At 34.2% G+C, this 20,991-nt stretch overlaps 6 protein-coding genes and 1 pseudogene across 7 annotated transcripts, besides 5 other annotated features; 5 read left to right on the top strand and 2 right to left on the bottom strand.

The window, feature by feature from the left end:
* Window positions 1-283: 283 nt before the first annotated feature.
* On the top strand, window positions 284-1,345 carry TVAGG3_0316100 (uncharacterized protein; the record flags this gene model as incomplete). Its single annotated transcript, XM_001299040.1, has 1 exon — window positions 284-1,345. One exon carries the CDS (start codon window positions 284-286, stop codon window positions 1,343-1,345), a length of 1,062 nt encoding a protein of 353 aa, XP_001299041.1.
* Window positions 284-1,454: a mobile genetic element.
* Window positions 1,455-2,887: 1,433 nt separating this feature from the next.
* Window positions 2,888-3,250, top strand: TVAGG3_0316080 (uncharacterized protein; the record flags this gene model as incomplete). Its single annotated transcript, XM_001299041.1, has 1 exon — window positions 2,888-3,250. The coding sequence occupies one exon, from the start codon at window positions 2,888-2,890 to the stop codon at window positions 3,248-3,250; it is 363 nt and encodes a 120-aa protein (XP_001299042.1).
* Window positions 3,251-3,511: 261 nt separating this feature from the next.
* Window positions 3,512-4,179, bottom strand: TVAGG3_0316070 (annotated as a pseudogene). The gene has a single exon. A coding segment is annotated over exon 1 (668 nt).
* A 1,830-nt stretch (window positions 4,180-6,009) lies between these two features.
* Window positions 6,010-18,341: a mobile genetic element.
* On the bottom strand, window positions 6,114-6,980 carry TVAGG3_0316060 (uncharacterized protein; the record flags this gene model as incomplete). The annotated part of the gene is made up of 1 exon (XM_051230039.1): window positions 6,114-6,980. The coding sequence occupies one exon, from the start codon at window positions 6,978-6,980 to the stop codon at window positions 6,114-6,116; it is 867 nt and encodes a 288-aa protein (XP_051099769.1).
* On the top strand, window positions 7,511-7,663 carry TVAGG3_0316050 (uncharacterized protein; the record flags this gene model as incomplete). Its single annotated transcript, XM_051230038.1, has 1 exon — window positions 7,511-7,663. The coding sequence occupies one exon, from the start codon at window positions 7,511-7,513 to the stop codon at window positions 7,661-7,663; it is 153 nt and encodes a 50-aa protein (XP_051099768.1).
* Window positions 7,683-8,267, top strand: TVAGG3_0316040 (phage tail repeat-like family; the record flags this gene model as incomplete). Its single annotated transcript, XM_051230037.1, has 1 exon — window positions 7,683-8,267. The coding sequence occupies one exon, from the start codon at window positions 7,683-7,685 to the stop codon at window positions 8,265-8,267; it is 585 nt and encodes a 194-aa protein (XP_051099767.1).
* TVAGG3_0316030 (His-Me finger endonucleases family) lies at window positions 8,421-9,005 on the top strand (the record flags this gene model as incomplete). Its single annotated transcript, XM_051230036.1, has 1 exon — window positions 8,421-9,005. One exon carries the CDS (start codon window positions 8,421-8,423, stop codon window positions 9,003-9,005), a length of 585 nt encoding a protein of 194 aa, XP_051099766.1.
* Window positions 18,261-18,341: a terminal%2Cinverted (terminal inverted repeat of Maverick-3 transposon ID:TVAGG3_0316020).
* A 157-nt stretch (window positions 18,342-18,498) lies between these two features.
* Window positions 18,499-19,181: a mobile genetic element.
* Window positions 19,155-19,181: a terminal%2Cinverted (terminal inverted repeat of MuDR-3_TvMULE3 transposon ID:TVAGG3_0316010).
* Window positions 19,182-20,991: the final 1,810 nt, after the last annotated feature.

The following is a 20,991-nucleotide window of genomic DNA, read 5'->3' as shown; positions in this document are numbered from 1 at the left end:
CTGTAACTTTTCCTGTAGCGACGATAGACCCTTACTTGTCCGGACAAAGTTATACTAAACATCTTCAGGGCTAGAGGGCACGAAGTGCCTGGAGGCCCCACTACCTTTTTTTTTTTAATGATATAGTATATATTTATTAATTATTACTTTTTATTCAATTTTCACTTTTGGCGGGATTTCATTTTTTTGTTGTTGTATGGGCCATATTGTTCACCCAAAACGGAAAACAAAGGCAATGCATAACATTTTACTCCACGAACGTCGTCGACTCTCAGCGCGATAGATGCTTGGTGCTTGCATAATGACCGGAATGCCATATACAAAAGGTGCTCGCTTTCTTTCTCTTTGTGGAACTAAGCCCCCTGTGAAGAGTGGTGTCATGAGACAACAGAGATTTTGTGACGATAAGATTAGAAGACTTAAAAGTATTTCCCTAATGCTGTCGAGAAAGTCCTTCAGTGGTTACTTATCCATTGATGCAAGATGGACGCACAGGCGAAACTCGCCAAGTTGTACAGTAACTGCGCTCGATGCTGTCACAAAAAGAGTTCTTGCATGCGTGAACATCAACCATATTGGTGGAAACAGACAGCATGCTCAGTATTCCGGAGCTTCCAACAATATGGAAAGTGCTGGAACTCGAATCATCTTGAAGCAATTAAAGAAATACAATATCTTGAAAGATGTTAAAGAGATTATTAAAGACCGAGATAACAAAAGTGTCTCTGTCTTTAAAGAATTTGGCGTCTCTCATCTTGAAAGATTCGATCCAGGTCATGTATCAAAAAATATCTCAAAAGATTTTACAAAGTTCTCAGCTTCTCATAAGACAGTTGAAGTTTTCAACGACAAGACTCAGAAGATTGAAAAAATAGAGAGACCTTTCTGGGGTCTGAATGCAAGCCTAAGTATGTGGCTTTGGTCATGTTTTGCCGAAGAAAATATTGACAAACGTACGAAAATGTGGGAGAATTGTGTCTACCATTACGTAGGCAATCATTCTTTTTGCGAACCGCACAATTACAAATGCTTTGAATGGCAAAAAGGTGTCAATTCGATCCAACTTCAATTCATGCTCTATGACTGGGTTCACAAATGGACACCCATAGTTTCCAAAGTTTCTTCCAAAATTGCATGCTATTTGGACAAATCAAGAGCCTGGAAGAACATTAACATTAGAGTTAACGTTGCAATCTTAGAATGGAATGATCCAGAGCATTTTCTCGGAGATATACAAAAAGCATTACATCTTCCCCCACTTCCAGAAGATTGTGTCAAATCATTTGAAGAGACTTGTTACTCCAAAATGATATTGAAACAAAAAAACTGTTACAAAAGGTTCTAAAAAACAGAACAAATACAAAAAATCCATTCAGAGTGTACCAGGAGGAGATTATCAAGTTTTCAAGTCCGAATGGGAATCAGAAGACGAAGACATTGATGACTTTGATTAACGAAAATTACATTTTATTTATTGTTTTTGTTTTTAATTAAATTATTATTATGCTCATTTTCTTATTTTGATTTTTTCTCATTATGATATAAATAATTTATTAATGCATTTATCCAATAATTATGCTATGATATTTTTATGCCTTATTTCATTTCTCTTATATTTGATAATCTGGTAAAATATAGTTCAGACTATAATCATTTTAGATTATTGATATATTTATATAGGTTAGAATAAAATTAAAAAAAAAAAAAAAAAGGTAGTGGGGCTTCCAGGGGCTGCGCCCCTTCTAGCCCTGAAGTTTTATTTTGGAGGGCTTCCAGGCACTTCGTGCCCTCTAGCCCTGAAGATGTTTAGTATAAATGAAGTTTTTATTCGGAGGGCTTCCAGGAGCTTTTCACAAATTATATATGTTTTCATGCTTTGTCACTTTTCTGTCACTTTTCAGGAAAAAACATTTTTATTATTATATATAAATGAATTTTACAAAACCACCGTTACCCTTCTTTGGAAATAAGAGTAGATGTAAAGATATTCTATTGAGAGAACTTAAGAAACTACCGAATGGTCTAACATTTGTAGATTTGTTCGGTGGAAGTTTCTATATATCTCATTTGTGCCATACTGTATTTCCTGACTCAAAGATTATATGCAATGACTTCGACAACTATATGGACCGTCTCAAACATATACCAGACACTAACAAAATATTGAAAGAGTTAAAAGAAAAGATACCTATAGGCAAGATGGAACGTATACCATTAGATAAGAAAAATATTGTGAGAGAGGTTTTGAAAAAAGCAGAATATATAGACTGGGATAGTATATCTGCTAGACTATTATATAGTGGTTCTATAAGAGTTCATGACATTGAAACACTTATGTCAAAAGTTTTATATCTTAACTATACAAATGTTTTCAAAGAGGACATAGAAAAATATATTGAGGGTATAGAGTTTGTGAGATGTCATTGGACAGAGTTGTATGAAAAATATAAAGACAAGGAAAATGTTTTCTTTATAGTGGACCCGCCGTTCTATAACACATGGGATTTTCAATACCAAGTAGACTGGACTTTGAGAGACTCTTTAGAAACTTTAGACGTTTTACATAACTGTCCATGCTTTTACTTTACATCCGATAAAAGTGGTTTGGAAACCGTTATGAGATGGTTAGAGGACATACATGACTATGAGTTTAGATATGACAAGATAGAATATGAGAGAGGTCCTATAAACCGGAGAAAGTGTCATAACAAAGAAATTTTACTAGTAAGTAAATGTGGTTTGAAATAGGACTACTTGTTTTAGGTTTTTTCCATTGTGTCATTTATTTCTTTGACGTGGCAGAAAAGTACAGAGAATATGAAGATGAACCAATGCCTGCAAATGTTCAGTATATGTACTCGTAAGAGATATTTTTATCTAATATTAAATGGACGCACAGAACTTAGCGAATGCACAGCAACCTGGACAACCAAACCCAGAGAATATTCCAAATGAAGTTAGAATACAAACTGCAATGGCAAACTATGGTCAAGTGCCAACAGATGTACAAATGCAAACTGCCATGTCAAATGACGCTGCGTTAGGTTTGCCACCATGGTATGCAAATATGAGATGGAAAGAGTTTTATACAAACCCTGAAGTGGGATATAAACAACTCTATGCAGATGACGCGAACACAGGAGTTGACCCAGAATATGTTTTCTACCAGAGGAGAAACAGAATGTATGAGCTCCAGTTAAAGAATGCTATGGAACTCAACAGGAAACGTAAGAGACTAGGTGGACATTAGATTTTTACATATAGTAAAATGGGTTTCTTCAGTAGTATTGGAAACTTCTTCAGAAGAGTCGGAAGAGGTATATGGAATGGAATAAAAACCGTAGGAAGAGGAGTATGGAACGGAGTCAAAAATTGGTAAAAGTAGGTCAGTTTGTTGGTATTATACCTAAAGACCCTGAACCAGAAGAACAAGCTCCTGTTATACAACAGCCTGAACCTGCACCACAGTCTAGTTGGCAACCAAATCCAACACCTCAACCGTATTAAAAAATTATATTTTTACCGTTCGATAGTAGTTGTATATGAGACTAAGTTCTAAGTAAAACGCATGGTAAATGGAATTATTCTCTTTCTTCCATCTGTTGTAAACCATACTTGAAAGTCTGAAATACTTCCACTTGGTGGTTCATATAGCTTTGTAGGTTTTTCGTAAAAGTCATTTGCCAAGCATAAAAAAGAGTTTTGTGCACCAGAAAATGAAGCATGAACTATAATAGCATCTGAGTCGAAAACATTTTCATATGTTCCATTAGGGTTTTCGACTTCATAAAAGTCCGGGTGTACTGGATATGCTGCAGGCTGATTTAACATCCTCATAAATCTATACCATGCCAAGTTGTTATATTTTGTAGAAATATAAACGTTTTCTCCAAGGTCTTCTATTCTATTGATTTTAACAGTTGCATTTTTCCTGTCATATATAATATCGAGATGGTACTCTCCTTCGTCAATGTTATCCTGGTTTGCATATTCGATATAGATATCGTTTATTTTTTCTTGAAAAGCTTGAAGAGTTGTTTCTAAGTTTACAAGCAAATTCACTTGTAAAAGTTTTCCCTGTTCAAATTTCTCATACGTACGTTTTTCTTTGTTATAGTATCGAACTACAAAACCGACTGTAAATGGGAAACCATGTATGGCTTCTGAAATGAACTTCATTCTACGAAAGCCAATAGCTTTTGTGACAGATGGGTCTCTTAACCATCTTAACGGGTAGTCAAAACGATAGCCTTCATGCTTTACGGTCTCTGTCTCAAACTTTTGACCGACATTAGTAAAAAGTTCATCTAATGGTTTAGTTGTAGCAACTCTTGAATTTTCTTTTTCTATTGAAAGCATATTTTATCTAGAATAAAAATGTCAAATGAAACAGCGTCTATGAGAGAAATACAACACAACCGACAACTCATTATGCAAGCTCTAAATAAGAACACAACAAACTTTTCAAACTATTCTAAGATATCTGAGTCATTGAAAGAAGGAAACTTAAAACTGACATTAAACCCAATGACAGATGAGTTTCTGTTTCAAGACAATAAGAACCATACTGTCTGTATAAATCCAACAAAAAGGAACTTTAAACGAGAAACCTATAAATGAACTTCTTTTGAAAGCAGATGTTGGCAACAAAGCTGACAAAGAATATGTAGACGATGCAATAGCAAAAGAAGAAGAAAGAGCTAACAAAGCTTATGCAACAAAAGAACATACTCATCCTGAACTAGCAGACAAAACATATGTTGACAATAAAATGTCAAGTGAAGTGACAAGAGCTGAAAACGAATATTCTAAAAAGACTCATACACATACTATATCTGAAATAACAAACTTACAAGAAACCTTAAACAGTAAAAGTGCCGTTGGACATACACATACCATTGCAAATATTACAAACTTACAAGAAACCTTAGAGACAAAAGCAAATAAGACTCATACACATACCATTGCAAATATTGCAAACTTACAAGAAACCTTAAACAGGAAAAGTGACGTTGGACATACACATACCATTGCAAATATTACAAACTTACAAGAAACCTTAGAGACAAAAGCAAATAAAACATATGTCAATGAAATATACCAAAGTTTAGTTGGAACAACAAAAAATATTGAAACTATTGTTGGTGACTTTTCTGTCAATGAAGAAAATAAATATTTTAGATGGCAGTTTGTACATTCCTTAAAAAATGGTATACGGTATAAACTCATTCCGAAAAATAACAATGAAATGTATGTAAGCTATAAAAAGAACGATGGTACACAAGTTAAAGTTCCATTAGACAACAACTGCTACTTAAACTTATATGGAGACGAACAAAAGAAATATTTAAGAGTTTATGAAATGGCAGATATGACATTGCCTGACCCAGCTCCAGCACCATATTATTATGACTATGGTGTTGACGTCAGAACACTACACGCAGATGAACAAAAGCAAACATTATATTTAGATTTTTATAGATATAAAAGATATAATGCAATAGAAAAAACGAGAATAGTATACTATTATACAGATGACAGAAATAAATATTATAGTCAAGATTTTACCTACCCTGAAAACATAAGATTATATTATAAAAAATATTCTGACACAAACCAGAAGAAACCTGAAATAGTTGCACTATATTTTAAGTTCAAAAGAGACAATCCTATAATGTCTCATATGTTTGATTTAATGAACCCAGTAGGTTCTATTTATACATCTATGGAAGCAAGTGGTCCTCAAGTAATGTTTGGTGTTGGTGCATGGGAACAAATAGTCGACAGGTTTTTGTATTGTGCAAACTCTTCAAAGGAAACAGGTGGAAGTAAAACGATTTCAGGTGAAAATTTACCTGCGCACAGTCACTACATAGATTTAAGTACATCTCAAGCAGGTTGGCATAAGCATAGATATTGGGATTGGTCAGCAATGACAAAAGGTAAAGGATATGATGTTAAAGACAACGTTAAGTTTGCTATAAATTGTTACTGGAGTAACACTGAGGAGGAGGAAACCATACACATCGCGTTTCGGGATATACACAAACAACGGGACAAAGTAAAGACTACATGCCACCTTACATGACAGTTTACGCATGGTATAGAATTGCTTAGTCGTCATTTTCAACTTCTTTAGCATATTCGTCAGGAGTTGTCTTATATTTGTTAGGAACTGTCTTTGAAAGTATACCACCTTGAACTTTGACAAGTTTGAAACGAGGTCTGACAATAGTAGTTTTATCTTCTGCTTGCAGTGTGTACATTTTGCCATGTTTGCCTAAAACTTCATAATATTCTCTTGTATACTTTCTTCTATTTTTACGAACACGAATGTGAGTACCTGTCGGGTTCGTGTTGTTGTCATAGTCAATAGTATTTTCATATGGGTCGCGTTTAGGTATTTCTATTTTTACTTTGTCACCTTTCTGAAGTTTGAAGCCTGGCATTCTTTCTTGTTTGTCTCTTTTGACTAAATTATTAAATATAGAGTCTTTCTCTAAGTCAGGGTTGTTTTTCATTTCTTCGGGGGAATGGTTTCCCAAACCTTTTTGTTTACGGCTATTGTAAATATTTAAAACTTGTCTCATCTTTGCCATGGAGAAGTGTCTATACTTGTCGTCATATGACATTTCATTTGCTTCACCACCTTGTGGTTGGTTTAAGTCTCTTAACATTTTTATACAACCGTCAATGACACCAAGAGCAGAATGGTTTTGGTCGACAATGAAATATTGGTTTACATTTTTTGAACGCAGATAGTTTTTAATATCGTCTGATTTGAAAGAACTTTCACAGTCAGATGTCAGTTTTGTTGGATGGTATTTGTCAACGAATATTGTCAAAGCTGCTAAGATATCTAAAATATTTTTGGACTGTAATGGTATGGCTTCACAGTATCTTGTGTTTTGACCGACAAATATTAGCCAGTATGGTGGTCCATCTGTTCTAACTCTCGGAATGTTTTCCAAGATATCCATAAACCAAGCATTTGGTGTTGAACTAAAGATTTTTATCATGAGTGCTTTTTTTGTCGCTTTAGAAACATAGGGGTCCTTGTTTGGATTCGTCATTTTTTAACCCATAAGAAATGGGTTTATTTGGCGCGTTAGCAGGAGTTGCATCCAGATTTTTGCCCGCAGTGGGAACAATAGCCAGAGGTGTATTTGGAGTTGGAAGGAAGATTTTGAGTACATTAGGTATACTTAAAGAGAAAGCACAACCTATTATACAAACTGTACAGAAAGGTTGGATGTAGCACGAGATGCAACAAATCTTATTCCAAATCCTGAAACAAGAGGAAAAGTTCAAGGATGGATGGACAATGTAGGAAGACAAGCAGGAAACTATTATAACAAAGCAAATGACTACTATAACCAAGCAGGACACTATATGGACCAAGGTGAAAGATTCTTTAACAGAGGATATAACCATGCACAACAGTGGGTAAACAATAACCAACCTCAACCACCTCAAACGTGGGGAATGTAAAGTTTTTTACTGAGATGAAATGAACAATACAGCTTTAAGACAAATGGGCTCAAGATGGATTTGTCGACTTCCAGCAGTTACACAACGTGTTTGTCAAGTTCTTCCTATACCTCAGGAAGTTTTAGACCGACTTAAAAAACCTAAACAACCAGTTGAAAACAAACCAAACTAAAATTTTTTACTGAGATGAAATGACCGAAGAAGTTGAAACGGTAGATTTGACACCACAAACAAAAAGTTCAGAACCATTGTCAAAACCTGTCAAAGAACTTACAGATGAAGAGAAAAATTCAATAATAGAAAGTGCCAGGTCTGGAAATACAAACCCTAACTACAAAGTCACTTTTCATAAAAATGGAACGGCAAGTATCTCAAAAAAGAAACAGACTCTCACAAATAAAATATTGAAGTCTGAAGGAGCTTTCGAGACAACAGATGGGAAAGTATACTTCACTGACCAACAGTTCATTATAGAACATCTCATTGACTTAGAGTCAAAATATTCTAAACTTTACAACAAACACAAAAAGTTGAAAGGAAAACAACAACAAATGGCATATGATATTTATGAAGATGTTGACGACACAACTAGACCTGCAAGTGAAGTAAAGTCAGCCGAACCGAAAAGTGACGAAAAACCAATAGAAGAAGAAAAACCAAAAACTGAAGATAAACCAAAACCAAAGTTTAGTTTGGAAACTAAACCAAGTCAACCTTCATTAGCTGGTATGGGTTGGCGTCAAAGACTTATGGCAGCAGGCGGTTATGTAAAGTAAAGAGAAAAAAATATTTTTTTATTTTATTTGAAATGTACGCTGAGTTTGTTGGAGAAGACCGTCAGACAACATGTTTGTTAGATGAGAAATATGAAATGGCATACCATTTTAAACCATATATTTTTAAAAAAATATTTTTTTATTTTATTTGAAATGTACGCTGAGTTTGTTGGAGCAGACCGTTGGGAAACTTGTTTGTTAGATGAGAAATATGAAATTCACTGTTGTGAGTCATTTGAAGTCAGAAAAAAAGAGACAAAAAGAGTTTTAAGCGAATGGGAGCGAAATGACGGATATACTACTATGAATATGAGTGGGAAACGCTATCTTAAACATGTTGTCATTGCAACTCATTTTATACTGAATCCTAACAATTTACCTTTTGTAGACCATATAAACCATATAAGAAACGACAATAGACTTGAAAACTTACGTTGGGTCACTTGTTCTGAAAACAATAAGAACAAAGGCAAATTTGGAGATATTGTATTCGAATTTGTCGACGAACTAGAAGATGAAACAATTGAAATTACAGACTATGGCGAGCATACGTTTGAGTTTTACTACTATAGCGAAGAACAAGACTCATTCTACTTTTATACCGGCGTAAACTATAGGAAATTACAAGTATATTTTACTAAGGAAGGCTATGCTTATGTAAACACTAGAGATACAGATGGAAAATGCGTTAAAATACTTCTTAACAAATTCAAGAAGCTATATGGCATACCATTTTAAAACAGTATATTTTTACATATATTAAATGCTTCAGGTTGAAAAACAAAGAACAAAAGTAGCAGATACAAAACCATAGTCGTCTGCTTTCTTTGGTTCATAAGAGTTATAAACAAGTTTGTATGCTTTTGCCTTCTTTAAGGTTTGAGGAATCCTTCTGTCAAAACTTTCTTTTGACTTTAACAAACCTTCTAATTTCTAAGTCTTAAAATTTCGCACCATTTTTTAGTCACAACAGCAAACTTTAACTGGTTCGATTTCCAAACTTTGCGAATGAAGACTTTTCAAAAATGGTAGAAGTAAACATTCAAAAATATGTGAATGGTCTAGTTTCTTCTTTAATTCCTGACATGTACTGTTTACTGCAGATGAATTTTGTCATTCTTTTCTATCGGATTAAAAAAAATATTTTTTTTTAAAATTTACTTCAGAAAAATTTTTTCTTTGATATATACACCATTCTTACGTCTTAAAAAGACTATTTGACACCAAGAATGTTCGTTTAGACGCTGTCATATAACCATATTCTGACAATACTGTTTATACGAATCTACAATGACCTTTCATCTAAACAACTCAAAGTCAGGTTTTCATCTTATGAACAGTTCATATACACTCTTGTTTTGCTTCTAACAATGTTTTCTCTCTTCGGTATGTGGAATTTGTCTTGGATTGAACTTAGGAATATTCTAATGTTCATGAAATATGAGAACAAGTAGGTTGTAAAGTCAGATGTTCAAAGTTTTCTGCTAAGTCTTTTCAAAAATATTCTGTATCTTGCATCTGGAGAATCTGGAACGTTCTGACAACTACATATCTTCTGTTCAGAACTTTCTAACTCATTCGGAACGCATTGTTTGAAACCATAATGAAGTTTGCAACATTTTTCCACAAACTCTTTTGGGCCCTCTTATATATTTTCTTCAACAACTCCAACTTTGTCTGTTATAAGGGGACTCTTCAAAGCATCTGAGTTTAAAAAACTTTTGTTGTATCTATACTTTGTAAGTTCATTTGCAAACTATAAGTTCATAATCTCAATTGAAAGAGTTAAAATTTACCGCCAGATGTTTTCTAAGGTTTTGTCATATTAGGGTTCGAAAGCCCTCTAACAGTTTGCACAAGATATCTGTAAAAGAAGTGTTCTTACTGTTCCTTGTTTCCAATTATATGAGAGCCAGTTTCATTTTTAGCACTGGATGTTTGTAGATGTTTGCAAACCAACAAAGATATACTTCATAGACTCTTTTCGTTTCCATATGCATATAATTTCTTTGACATGTCTATAACCAAGCTTTCTATAATATTTTCTTTTTCCATCTACTTGTTTCAATTTATATCCAGTGAAGATAGAATTAGAAGTTTGGAGAAGGTTGTAATAAACTTTATTTACCACGAACTGGAAAAATCTTCTAACTTTGACAATAAGATATTCCCAAGCATCTAACATCTTCATGCCAACTTGTACGACTGTTTTATTTTTCTTTAAGTTTCTTGTTTACATTCTGTTCTGAAAACTATTGTCGCTTGTAGGTTGTTAAAGACTACATCCATTCTTTCATAACATACATTCTTGGGGCAAGAGTCACATAAAATGAAACTAACGTTTAAAATTCTCGACTGCTTTGTTTTATAGTCTCGAATGGAACACATTTATTTCTGAACGCTTTGGAAGTCATAAAAATCTTGAAAACATCTATTCTGTACATTGTTTATAAAAATTAAAAAAAAATATTTTTTTTTATTCTTGAAGCTATTTGTTGCATTTGTCTCCATTTTGTTGCATTTGTTGTTCTTGAGCTATTTGTTGTTGAAGTTGTTTCTTGTAATACAATACTTTCACCAGTTGCCATCTATCCAATTCGGAAACTTTCTGCGTCATTGACAAATACATTTAGACATAAAAGTTTTACAGGAACCAAAGTTTGCGTCAACTAATGGTCAACGTTATAACTGTGCCAAAAAGTGTTTGAGTTTTACTAAAGCTGAAAAATCTGCATTCGAATGAACAATAGGCAAACAAGCAGAGAATGTGTTATTTATACGGCAATTAAGTATCTTTTTGAGTCATAGTATTTCTGTCGACAATTCGTAATAAACACTTTGAACTAAGTTGAAACAATATATAAAATAGTTGTACTTTAAAGTCAAATGGAATAGACACATTCCTTTATGACACCTTCCTGTTATAGGAAACTGTTGGTTAGTTAAAAACCAGATATAAGTTTTTGTATTATAGCTCATATTGTTTAAGTAAACTCAGTCGGAACATCCAAACATAATGAAACCTTGCTCTAGTTGCAGCACATGTTTACACTTTCGTCCTTAAAGTATTAAATAAGTCAACAAAAACCTGTTGGTGGTATTATCGAGTAAGGTATCTTTCAAAGGAGTATTTTTTACCATCACAACAATAAAATCTTTTGTGTCAAAGAGCAAAACAGCTTTAGTCGTCATTGTGTTTAAGGTAGTTTACCAAATATTCGTCCTTGAGGACTTTGTAAGTTTTGTTGTTATAGAATTATATGATCAGGGTTTAGTCGTAATAGTATAAACCATTGTGTCTTCTGCCATTTACTTAGCAAATAAATTTTTAATGAAATGTTGTGGTCGTCAAATATTTTTATGACGTCTGGGAAACTATACTTTAAGTTCAACGTTTCACCTCACTTTCATAACGTATATCTGTCAATGACATTATATGAAACACCACAGCAACTAAACGGTCGGGTTCTAATTTCTTTTTTGATTTATATCGGTCTGCTCTCTGTCAAAAGTTTCAATAGATTTCTTTCAAAACTTCATTTGAGGTGCCCAAGGACATATGAGTTCACTTTTACAGGTGTGTGTTCGACCAAGTTTAACATTATACCTAAAGCTTGACAAAATCGTCTCCTGAGTTTGAAGATTGTCTTTAAGTTGTTGGTAGGTCGTTTCGAATATCTGCAAACAGGAACTTAAAGTCTCTGCCTAACTTCAGGGTATGATTGGTTGTTCTTTTTACAGGGAAACAATTGTCTTGTGTATACCATCTTGGTCTTCGTATGGTTTCCCCACTTCAACATCTCTTTCTTTGACATTGGAACAATAAACACTTTGGACTGTTTGTTTGAGTTGTGTGAATTTAACTTCACATCTGCCACCGCATTAAACCTTTTGAAAACACTTACGCTTCTATTTTTCGGAAAATGCACATTTTTACTTTTAGAATTAAAAAGATGACGTATTCGAGGTATCCTTCGAATTGAAGCAGAACAAAGTTTACACACACCAAACCAATACAAATTACATTGACAGAATAGTTCTTTATACAAACAATGGAAATGTTATAGAATAGGCAGTCTTTGCTGAAACCAAAATATTTTTCATAAAGCAAAGGAAAAAGTTGGTATAACTGAAATGGTGAAAGTTCTTGAAGCAGACAAAAAATTATACTTTCAAAACTTTACAGATATTTCTAAAGGAAAGTTTTAATACAATATTTGTCAAAAAACTGCGCGTACTTTGTCAATATTTGACGGAGAGAAAGCTCAGTTCAAGAACAACTTACTGACCTGCTCCAAAAATCTGCTCGATGGAAGTGTCGTTATTGCCAAATCTTTGAGGAGCCCCAGCAGGTTTCATCGAACGAATCTTCAAAAGAGCATCTTCCGTGAAAAGTGCTATTGGTTTGTAAACTTCTTGCTTCTCAGTTCATTCTGGGGACACGTCTCTGTCACAGTATATTGTATTGTACAGTACCAAACAGTTGAAATACCAACCCATAAAGTCTTCTGAGTCAGCAAAATGGGAATGTCCAAGCCAAAGTTTGAACGGTCTCCATTTGTATATTTGAGTTTTTGACCTCCTGTTATGAGTCCATTACTTTCACATATGGCATAATAGCAGAACTTTTGCATTTCAGGGTAATGGTTGTTTGAAGTTGTTGTTAAAGTTTTCATTAGCATCTAATGTTCAATTGTATGACCTCATACCTCAACTGTAGAATATTCTTTCTCGGATAATATTTTGCCATCTATGTTTATATGATATTTCAAATACCGGGGTTGTAGAAACAAGAATAGTCATTATAGTTCGGTCTGAACAGTAAAACTAGTATCTTGGCATGTTCATTGCAGTTGTTAAAGCAATATCTGTTTCTTTGCACCTGGGTCAGCACTTTGGTTTCCAAACTTCACCTGCAAAAGTCTTGACCAGATAATTTGGTGTATAGGGAACTAAGTGGAACTGCAATATATTGGGCAGCTAAAGCAAAATTTGAAATATCTGGGTCCAAAATTAGAACTGCAAGTCTGCTTTCTATTCTTCTTGCATTCAATTTTTCCGCATGTGAACTAACTTGGGTCCAAAGCCAGTTCCAGCAGCATTGAAATAATAGTTTTCTTCAGTTGTTGAGGTTTTGAGAAACCAAAGGTCTAAGTCAACTTTGTCTTTGCAAAAAGTCGGCGAATGACATTGTATTTGTCTCCCACTACTTCTGTAAGAGTGAAATGGTGTCTTGTGTTGTTGCAATGACTAAGTTATTTTTGCTTTGGAGTAAGTTCGATAGAAATTTTCCTGCCCAGTTTGGCAAGTATCTTAAAAACGAAGATGAGGAAGATGACAAAAGGGAACTTCTAAAGTTTCAGTTTTACTTTAGCTGACAGCATTTCATCTGAACCAGAAAGCGTTAACATAAACTCCGGAACGTTAGGGTCAAGTCTTCTTATTTTCTCAATGTTGCATTACTTGGTCTGTTTGTTCTTCTAGCTGTGGTTGTGTACTGAGTTTCTCAAAGCGAACCATTCATTTAGTTTGCCCATGTTACTGTTTGAACTTAAGTCAAGAGTTAGAATTATATCTTATATCCCATGAAAACTTCTTGGAGCATATGTATCCGACATAGAAAATTCCATTGCAACCTTTCTTGTCAGGACCAACTTGCAGAAGGTTTTATTTCAATAGTCTTGTTCCACGTATAAGAATGAGTTGTCAATAGAAATAATATGAAACCTTGTGCAAGCAATATCTTACTGTTGGTTGAAGAAACCCCTTCTCAACTCACCTACATTTCCATGTTAAGAAACAGCAGTTGTATATTCGTAAGTTCCAGGAAAAAAACTATTTCTGACTTCTAATGGCATTGTCGCATTCGTTATACCATTTCGGAAACATTTCCTCATGGCATCCAAAACTGTTGGCAGTTATATCTGAGCGGCGTACAATTTCATATGCGGTTAAAAATATAGAAAGGTTGGATTTATTTGCATAATTGTTTCGGAACCAAGCCTTTTACTTTCTTCCTGACTGAGTTTTTAACTCGTTCTTTTTCCTTCATTGCCACTACTTCACTTTGTTCTTCACTACTTTTCACTTTGTTCTACTCTTCTCTTCTTCTTTGGTAACTTGCCCTCTGCTTCAAGTTGTGCATCTTTGCCTCATGTTCACCTAGTATGTTTTTAAATTTCCCATGTCCTTTTGCCTTTGGGCTCTGTCGCCCATCTCAGGTTAACCTATATCAGAAAAGATTTTGCATGTTTGTATTTGAGTCGTCGCGTATTGTTTGCATTGACTCTTTCCTGAGTTCCGGTTCAAGCTCTTCAACAAGCTTGTCCATATGTGATATGCTCGTTTCCAATATATGTTTTTGAAGCCATTTCTGGTTTTCTTTCCATGTTACAACAATATCTTTTGTGAATGGGAAATCTTTTACCCAATCTTTCCAGTCTTGCGTCATTTATTTCTGTAGTTGGTTTTATTTTGTCCAAGGAACATGTTTTTCATACTAACATTTCATTTTGGTACTGTCCATTTTAGTTTTCTTAAATATTCATCCCTGTCTTCAGTTCATTGTCTGCAAAGTAAGTTTTTATGACATTTTGTTAAATTTCGTTTGCAAGGTTCATGTTACAATAAAAGGTACTCTTCCTTTCTCTCTCCTAACTTTCTTCTTAAACTCTTCACCCAAATATACATCTTTATGGTTCTGTGTTATTCTTTGGAGATTAAATGTTTTTAGAACGTCAGGTGTTATATTTCCATCAGCCATGTTCATTTGTCATTACTGGCCAAAATATTCTGCAGTGGTTTCTCATATCTTTTCAAATGGCATTAAAGCCGCGCTTGAAAATACCAGCTATATCTGGTTCACCATTGGGACTATCCCATGCTCTACAACTTCTGGAATTGTGGTTGTCAAGTATATGAACCACCTATTCCGGGTTATCTTTATGACCCCATTCTCATTGTAGTTCCATAGTCTGCCAGTAAACAAAAGTTAGGTTTGTTTCCATCTTGGTAGGTTCTGAATGAACTTTTAAACAATGTTTTTCATTTCTATATGTTTTGTCTGAAATTTTAACCTTTTATTTTCACCGGTTCAGCCAAAGATTGAACGTTATATGGGTCGTAAGTAAAAAGGGTTGTTGTTATTTGTGTACATTTTCTTTCAGTACTTCCATTCTATGCTGAATATTTTCCATTGGTGTTGGAGTCTTTTGTATGCGGCAAACAATCTTTTTCGATATTCTTCTTACTATGTCAGCCGAATTTTTTTTAGACTCTTGGAAAGATATCATATTCCACCTCATACTCTTGTTGGAGGGTCAAAGATTTTTTCGGCTGTTTCCAAATCTTCATCTAGTTTCTGTGAAGTTAGTTTTCAAAGGAGGGACTTGTTCGTTTTCCTTCAGGCTCTTTCTAGCTGTTGTTGGCTGAACTATTTCTTCCATGTGTCTGGTTGTTATCTGAACTCTCCTGTGGAGTTTCTTGTACCTCATCTGCTGGCGATTTCAATATATTCCTGAGACGTTTTCAACAAGTTCCCTATGTTAAGTCTCCGCATTTCATAAGCCTTTGTTCTTTTCGTTCCGTCTCTATTTTTTACGCGTTTCATGAAAGATAGTTGAATCATCATTTATCCTCTGACACCAAATATCTCGGAGTAAATTCGTTGCATGTCATTTGGATGATAATGCTATTAAATTCATTATCCTTTAGCGAGCTTGTATTTTCCAGGTTGAAATTATATCCCATTTGGTGGCTGAGCCATAAAGCCTAAATAGGTTCGGGTCCAGTATTTTCCTCCTTGAACTTTCTAATAGGCTTTCTTTATATCTTTCACTAAAGTCAAGAGTAAGCTGGTAACCATAGTCTTTCTTTAAGCAATTTTAAGAATCTTGGTTTTCCTTGGTTCTTACTTTCTTTCTTATGTCCTTGCTCTGTTTGTGGCTTGTTGTTGTTGCAGGGTTTTGAAATTTGGTTTGCTGTGCTGGTTGTGGAGGTGGTTGGTGTGCTGGTTGTTGTGTGGGTGCTTGGTTGTTGTGTTGTTGTTGTTGTTTTGTTGTTGTTGTGTGGTTGTTGTTGTAGGTTTTTGGTGCATGCCTGTGTCTGTGTCCATGTGACGATGTAAATGTTTTAGGTAGTCCGGTGCAGGTGTCCTTCTTCTTGGAGGGTGTTGGGCTGGTATATAGGTTCCATATTCTAGTAATAAGTTTCCACCAGTGGATATAAGTTCCACCAGCTGGCACATATGTTCCATCTGCAGCAATAGTGTCCTACCTGACTTTTCGTTTTTTAAGAAAAGCATTTACTTAGGTCTGTTTTGGTCTTGTTGTAAACTCTTTTTCTGACTTTCCACAACAGTTGCTCTAAACGGTCATAGGGCCACTTGAAAACTGCCTGGTCTCGTTGCTGCATCTGTTATTTTCGTTCATTTATTTGTGCTTACTTCTCTTAAACTCTTTTGGTCGAACCTTCAGACTCAGTTTTCCTTTCCAGATGAGAAGTCGTTCACTAGTTTCACCTTACTATTTGAAGAGCTTCGAAGGCGTTCTTAAAGTCAGCATTCATTTAAAGCTTTCATTTTGAACTTGTCTTCATCGCCTTGGTATTTTGTCCTTATTGACCCTATAAGTTGGGCTGCTTTAGCGTTGGCTGTGGCATTCTAACCAGTCTTGTTAGCTTTTATATATTTGCGCTTTCATTTGCCTTTTGCATGGCTGCGTCTTTATTTTTACTTTCTTGTGCTTAAGTTTTCAATACTGTACGGTTTAGGTTTGCAACTGTAAAAAAGTTTTTCTGCCTTTACAATTGCTTCAACTTCTTTTTATACTCATCGCTTATCCATATATGTCTTCAGGCGCTTTTTGTTTTATTCTCTTCATCTTTCAGTTTACTTTATATTGAGTAGTATGGGTTTTTTTCAAATTTATAACATCTTTTTTCCATTTTTGCTACTCTGCTGCTTTTTTTCTGACACTTTTTCGGCATATTCCTCTGTACTTAGTTCTTTCAGTTGTTCTTCTTTCTTCTTTTTCTCTACGTTTAAACTCATTTAGTTTCTTGGGTGTTCTGTCATTTATTCTAGTTTCTTTTCGTTTTCACTTATTTGTTTTCTGTATGTCTATGTTTGACTTTTGACATCTGTTATTTGATTTTGAGTGAACTCAAATTCATTTGACTTTGAGGGTTATAAGCTGTTCCGTCTGCAGCTCCACCATAGCCTAGCCAATTTTCGCGTAAAAGTGGCCGCTCTTAAACCTTCCACTCTGCTGCACCAAAAACTCTGTTTAAAAGCATTAGGATTGCTTTGACATTTGTTGCAAACATAGTGGGTCATTCATCATTGTTGTTGCCAAACTGTTGTTTGTGCGGTCAGTTTTACTATTGATGTTTCATGCCTCCCTTCCTCTTACGGTATATTCTTACGTAGTTACGTGGCATTTTTAAGTGAAGTTTAAAAAAGCGGTTTTTGAACAGATGTTTATATGGACACTTTCTCCGGTTTATAGGACCTCTCTCATATTCTTATCTTGTCATATCTTAAACTCATAGGTCATTTGTATGTCCTCTAACCATCTCATAACGGCTTTCCAAACCACTTTTATCGGATTAAAGTAAAAGCATGGATGGTTATGTAAAAGTTCTAAAGTTTCTTAAAGAGTCTCTCAAAGTATACTTCCTTTGGAACGCTGTAACTTTTCCTGTAAGGCGAAACGAACGACCCTTACTTGGTCCGGACAAAGTTAGTACTATTTTTTTGAGTCTCTACAAAAAAGTCAACGACGACGACTTCTCAAAATTTTTATTGGGCTTTTTAGAGGCGCGCAACGCGCCTTGGAGGCCCCCAGGTACCCAAAAACTTCATTTATACTAAACATCTTCATGGGCTAAGAGGGCACGAATGTGCCTGGAAGCCCCAGTACCCAAAAAACTTTCATTTATTACTAAACATCTTCAGGGCTAGAGGGCACGAAGTGCCTGGAAGCCCCCAGTACCAAAAACTTCATTTATACTAACACATCTTCAGGGTTAGAGGGCACGAAGTGCCTGGAAGCCCACTCCTTTTTTTTTTTTTTTAAATTATAGTTTCATTTTCTACTTTTATTTTGAATTAATAATTTATAATATCAAATATTATGGCGTAACCTTCTCCTTTAAAATATAGATATATATAGGCCTATAGAGTTTATTTGGCACTCTCAAAAACTCTAGAAGTTTGAGATTTACTATACCCTTAATAAAATTTAATTTTGCCAAGGTTCCATCTAATTTTTTGATTTTTAATGTTTTATGAATTTATTTATCATGTTATATATCTTAATTGAAGATTATATATTTAGAAGGATAAGTACCTTAATATGTACGTAAATTTTAATGAAATTTATACAACATTATAAAAAATTTATGAATAAAAACTTGATATAAAAAACATTTTTATTTTTACTAAGGGAGAAAAAAAGGTGTTTTGATAATAAATTTATTTTATTCGAAAAAGTTAGCAATAATCGTAAAAGGGTATTGATAGGCTTTGCTAAGAGTAAACCTAATTTTAGCTGTCAAAAATACTTTTTGTATTTTGAAGTAAATTAGTATAAATTTGTTTTTTACTTTTATTTCGAAAAAAGTAGCAATAATCGTAAAAGGGTTGGTATTTTATAGGCTTGCAAAGTAACTAATTTTAGTGTCAAATACTTTTGTATTTTAAGTAAAAATTAGTATAAATTTGATATTATTTTAACTCCCTTTTGAAAACCTCAATTTCCATACAAGAGTGGAACGGGAATAGCATCCAATATTTCCCTGAGCAATGGTTGCGCATTCCACAAAAGTTCTCTCTATATTTCGAACGAAGCTCTCATCGTCTTTTTTTTAATACTAACGTTTTTTCCCTGTCACTTTTAGCTAAAATTTGGGTTTTGCCTCTTGATATTTTTCTCACGGTTTACATAAAATGATATTGGCAGTGTTTATTTTTCGTGTTGTGCTATTTCTGAATAATATTAAATTGGCGTTTTTTTGTCAAATTTATTTTCTATTGGCGATAGATCTCTCAGAATATTTTTTGAGAGGCTTACTGGAATTTAAAAAAAGAAACATATTAGCTTATATTTTATTTTAATTGCAATATTTATTAATTATAAGGCGGAAATTTTAGTTCCTCAGATATTAATGACTAATGTACTCATCTCAAATTTTTGGGGGTTTCTACAGCAAAAATTTGATAGTCGTTAGGTCATCATTTTTTAACATTTTTGATGTCCAGCAAACTTTCGACTACATGCCTCTTTATTGAGTGGCAGCCGTGATATATCGCGTTGACCGTGTTGAAAACAGGTTCTTTCCACACAAATGGTAAAACAACTTTAGTTGCCCTCGTGTTGGTCCAAGAGCAAACTCATGAAATCCATTACAGTTCCGATCTCAGAAAAGAATTGTCACCAAAGAAGGACATTGGGAATTTCAAGTTACTCAATGATTGCATCTCGATCCTCTTTTCGTTGTCTGTAATTTCAAAGAAACACTCTCTTGTGGAGACGAAAGATTGGTGAAGTTGAACTTCGCCTTTCAGCATTCGAAACCAAATTACAGTTGTCAGCGCAGAGTCAATCTCAAGAGATTCCACACTAACAAGCAGTTCCAGCTCGAGCTTCGGTTTAAAGTGTTCACCTTTCAGAGATGGTAGCCTCAGCTTTCTGCGCTCCAGCAGGTGGTGTTGTTTTTCAGAATGCAGGAATATTCCACACAAGAAGAACATATTTTCCAGTAAGAAATTTTGCGAAAATTCAAAATTTATTTCCGTTTTTGTTGTTTTATATATTATATTTCTATATAATACTTTTTCTATTCCCTCTACCTTAATTAATTAGCGTGTCTTTTAGTTTCAATTTTTAGGAATAATTAAACTGTAAATACTGAATTCATATTATCTCTCTTTGATCTCATTGTTTTTAAATACTTGTGCAGTTTTTTTTAATAATATTTCGGACATTCTATGTTTTAATATTCAAATTAAAAAATTATATAAAAATAAATATAAATGGTAGCTTATTAAAATAAGAATGTATTTTAAATAAATGTCGTTAATATTATTGTACAAATCTATTGAGGAGACATAAGAGGGCAAGTTTTTTCGGAGGAATCTCTTAACATTGCTTCATTCCTTTGACTTCTTCATCAAGAGAGGTAATCTTGCAATACGGGAATTCTTCTCCATAAAGTTCTTCAATATCTGTAAGGTTTTCTGGTGATTGAGATATCTTTTATGCAGAATGGGGCAACTTCTTCAACCATTTTGTTCCTGAGGACTGATTGACGACAAGCAATGGTTGATTCTATATTTTTGTTCTTGTAGGGAAGATAATTAATCTTTCTGTTTCGTAAATCGAAGCAAATTCTGGTATATAAACGCAAACAAAATGTGGCATTCTTGTGGATTTGTAAGACGCTTACGAGCATTTTCCATTTAAGGAAGTCAAGCGATTAAATTTATCAGACACATCGAATTTGACCTAAAATTCGATGGGAAATTGGAAGAAGAGCAATGCTTGGGTTGAACGAAAGATCCAGAAATTAGGTAAAGAACGATTTGTAGGGAGTTGGAAGAAGTTCTCATTGTATGGCCAGTAGGAGCTGTATCAAAATAAAAATACAACTCATAATCATCCTGATAACATGAGTAAAAAGCTGTGGAGAGCATATAAATTCTTCGATACATCTCTCTCTTTTT

This window comes from Trichomonas vaginalis, chromosome V, assembly GCF_026262505.1.
Source record: "Trichomonas vaginalis G3 chromosome V, whole genome shotgun sequence".
Taxonomy (NCBI): domain Eukaryota; phylum Parabasalia; order Trichomonadida; family Trichomonadidae; genus Trichomonas; species Trichomonas vaginalis.
The sequence above is the reverse complement of the archived record's forward strand: the minus strand, read 5'-3'. Positions and strand labels throughout refer to the sequence as shown.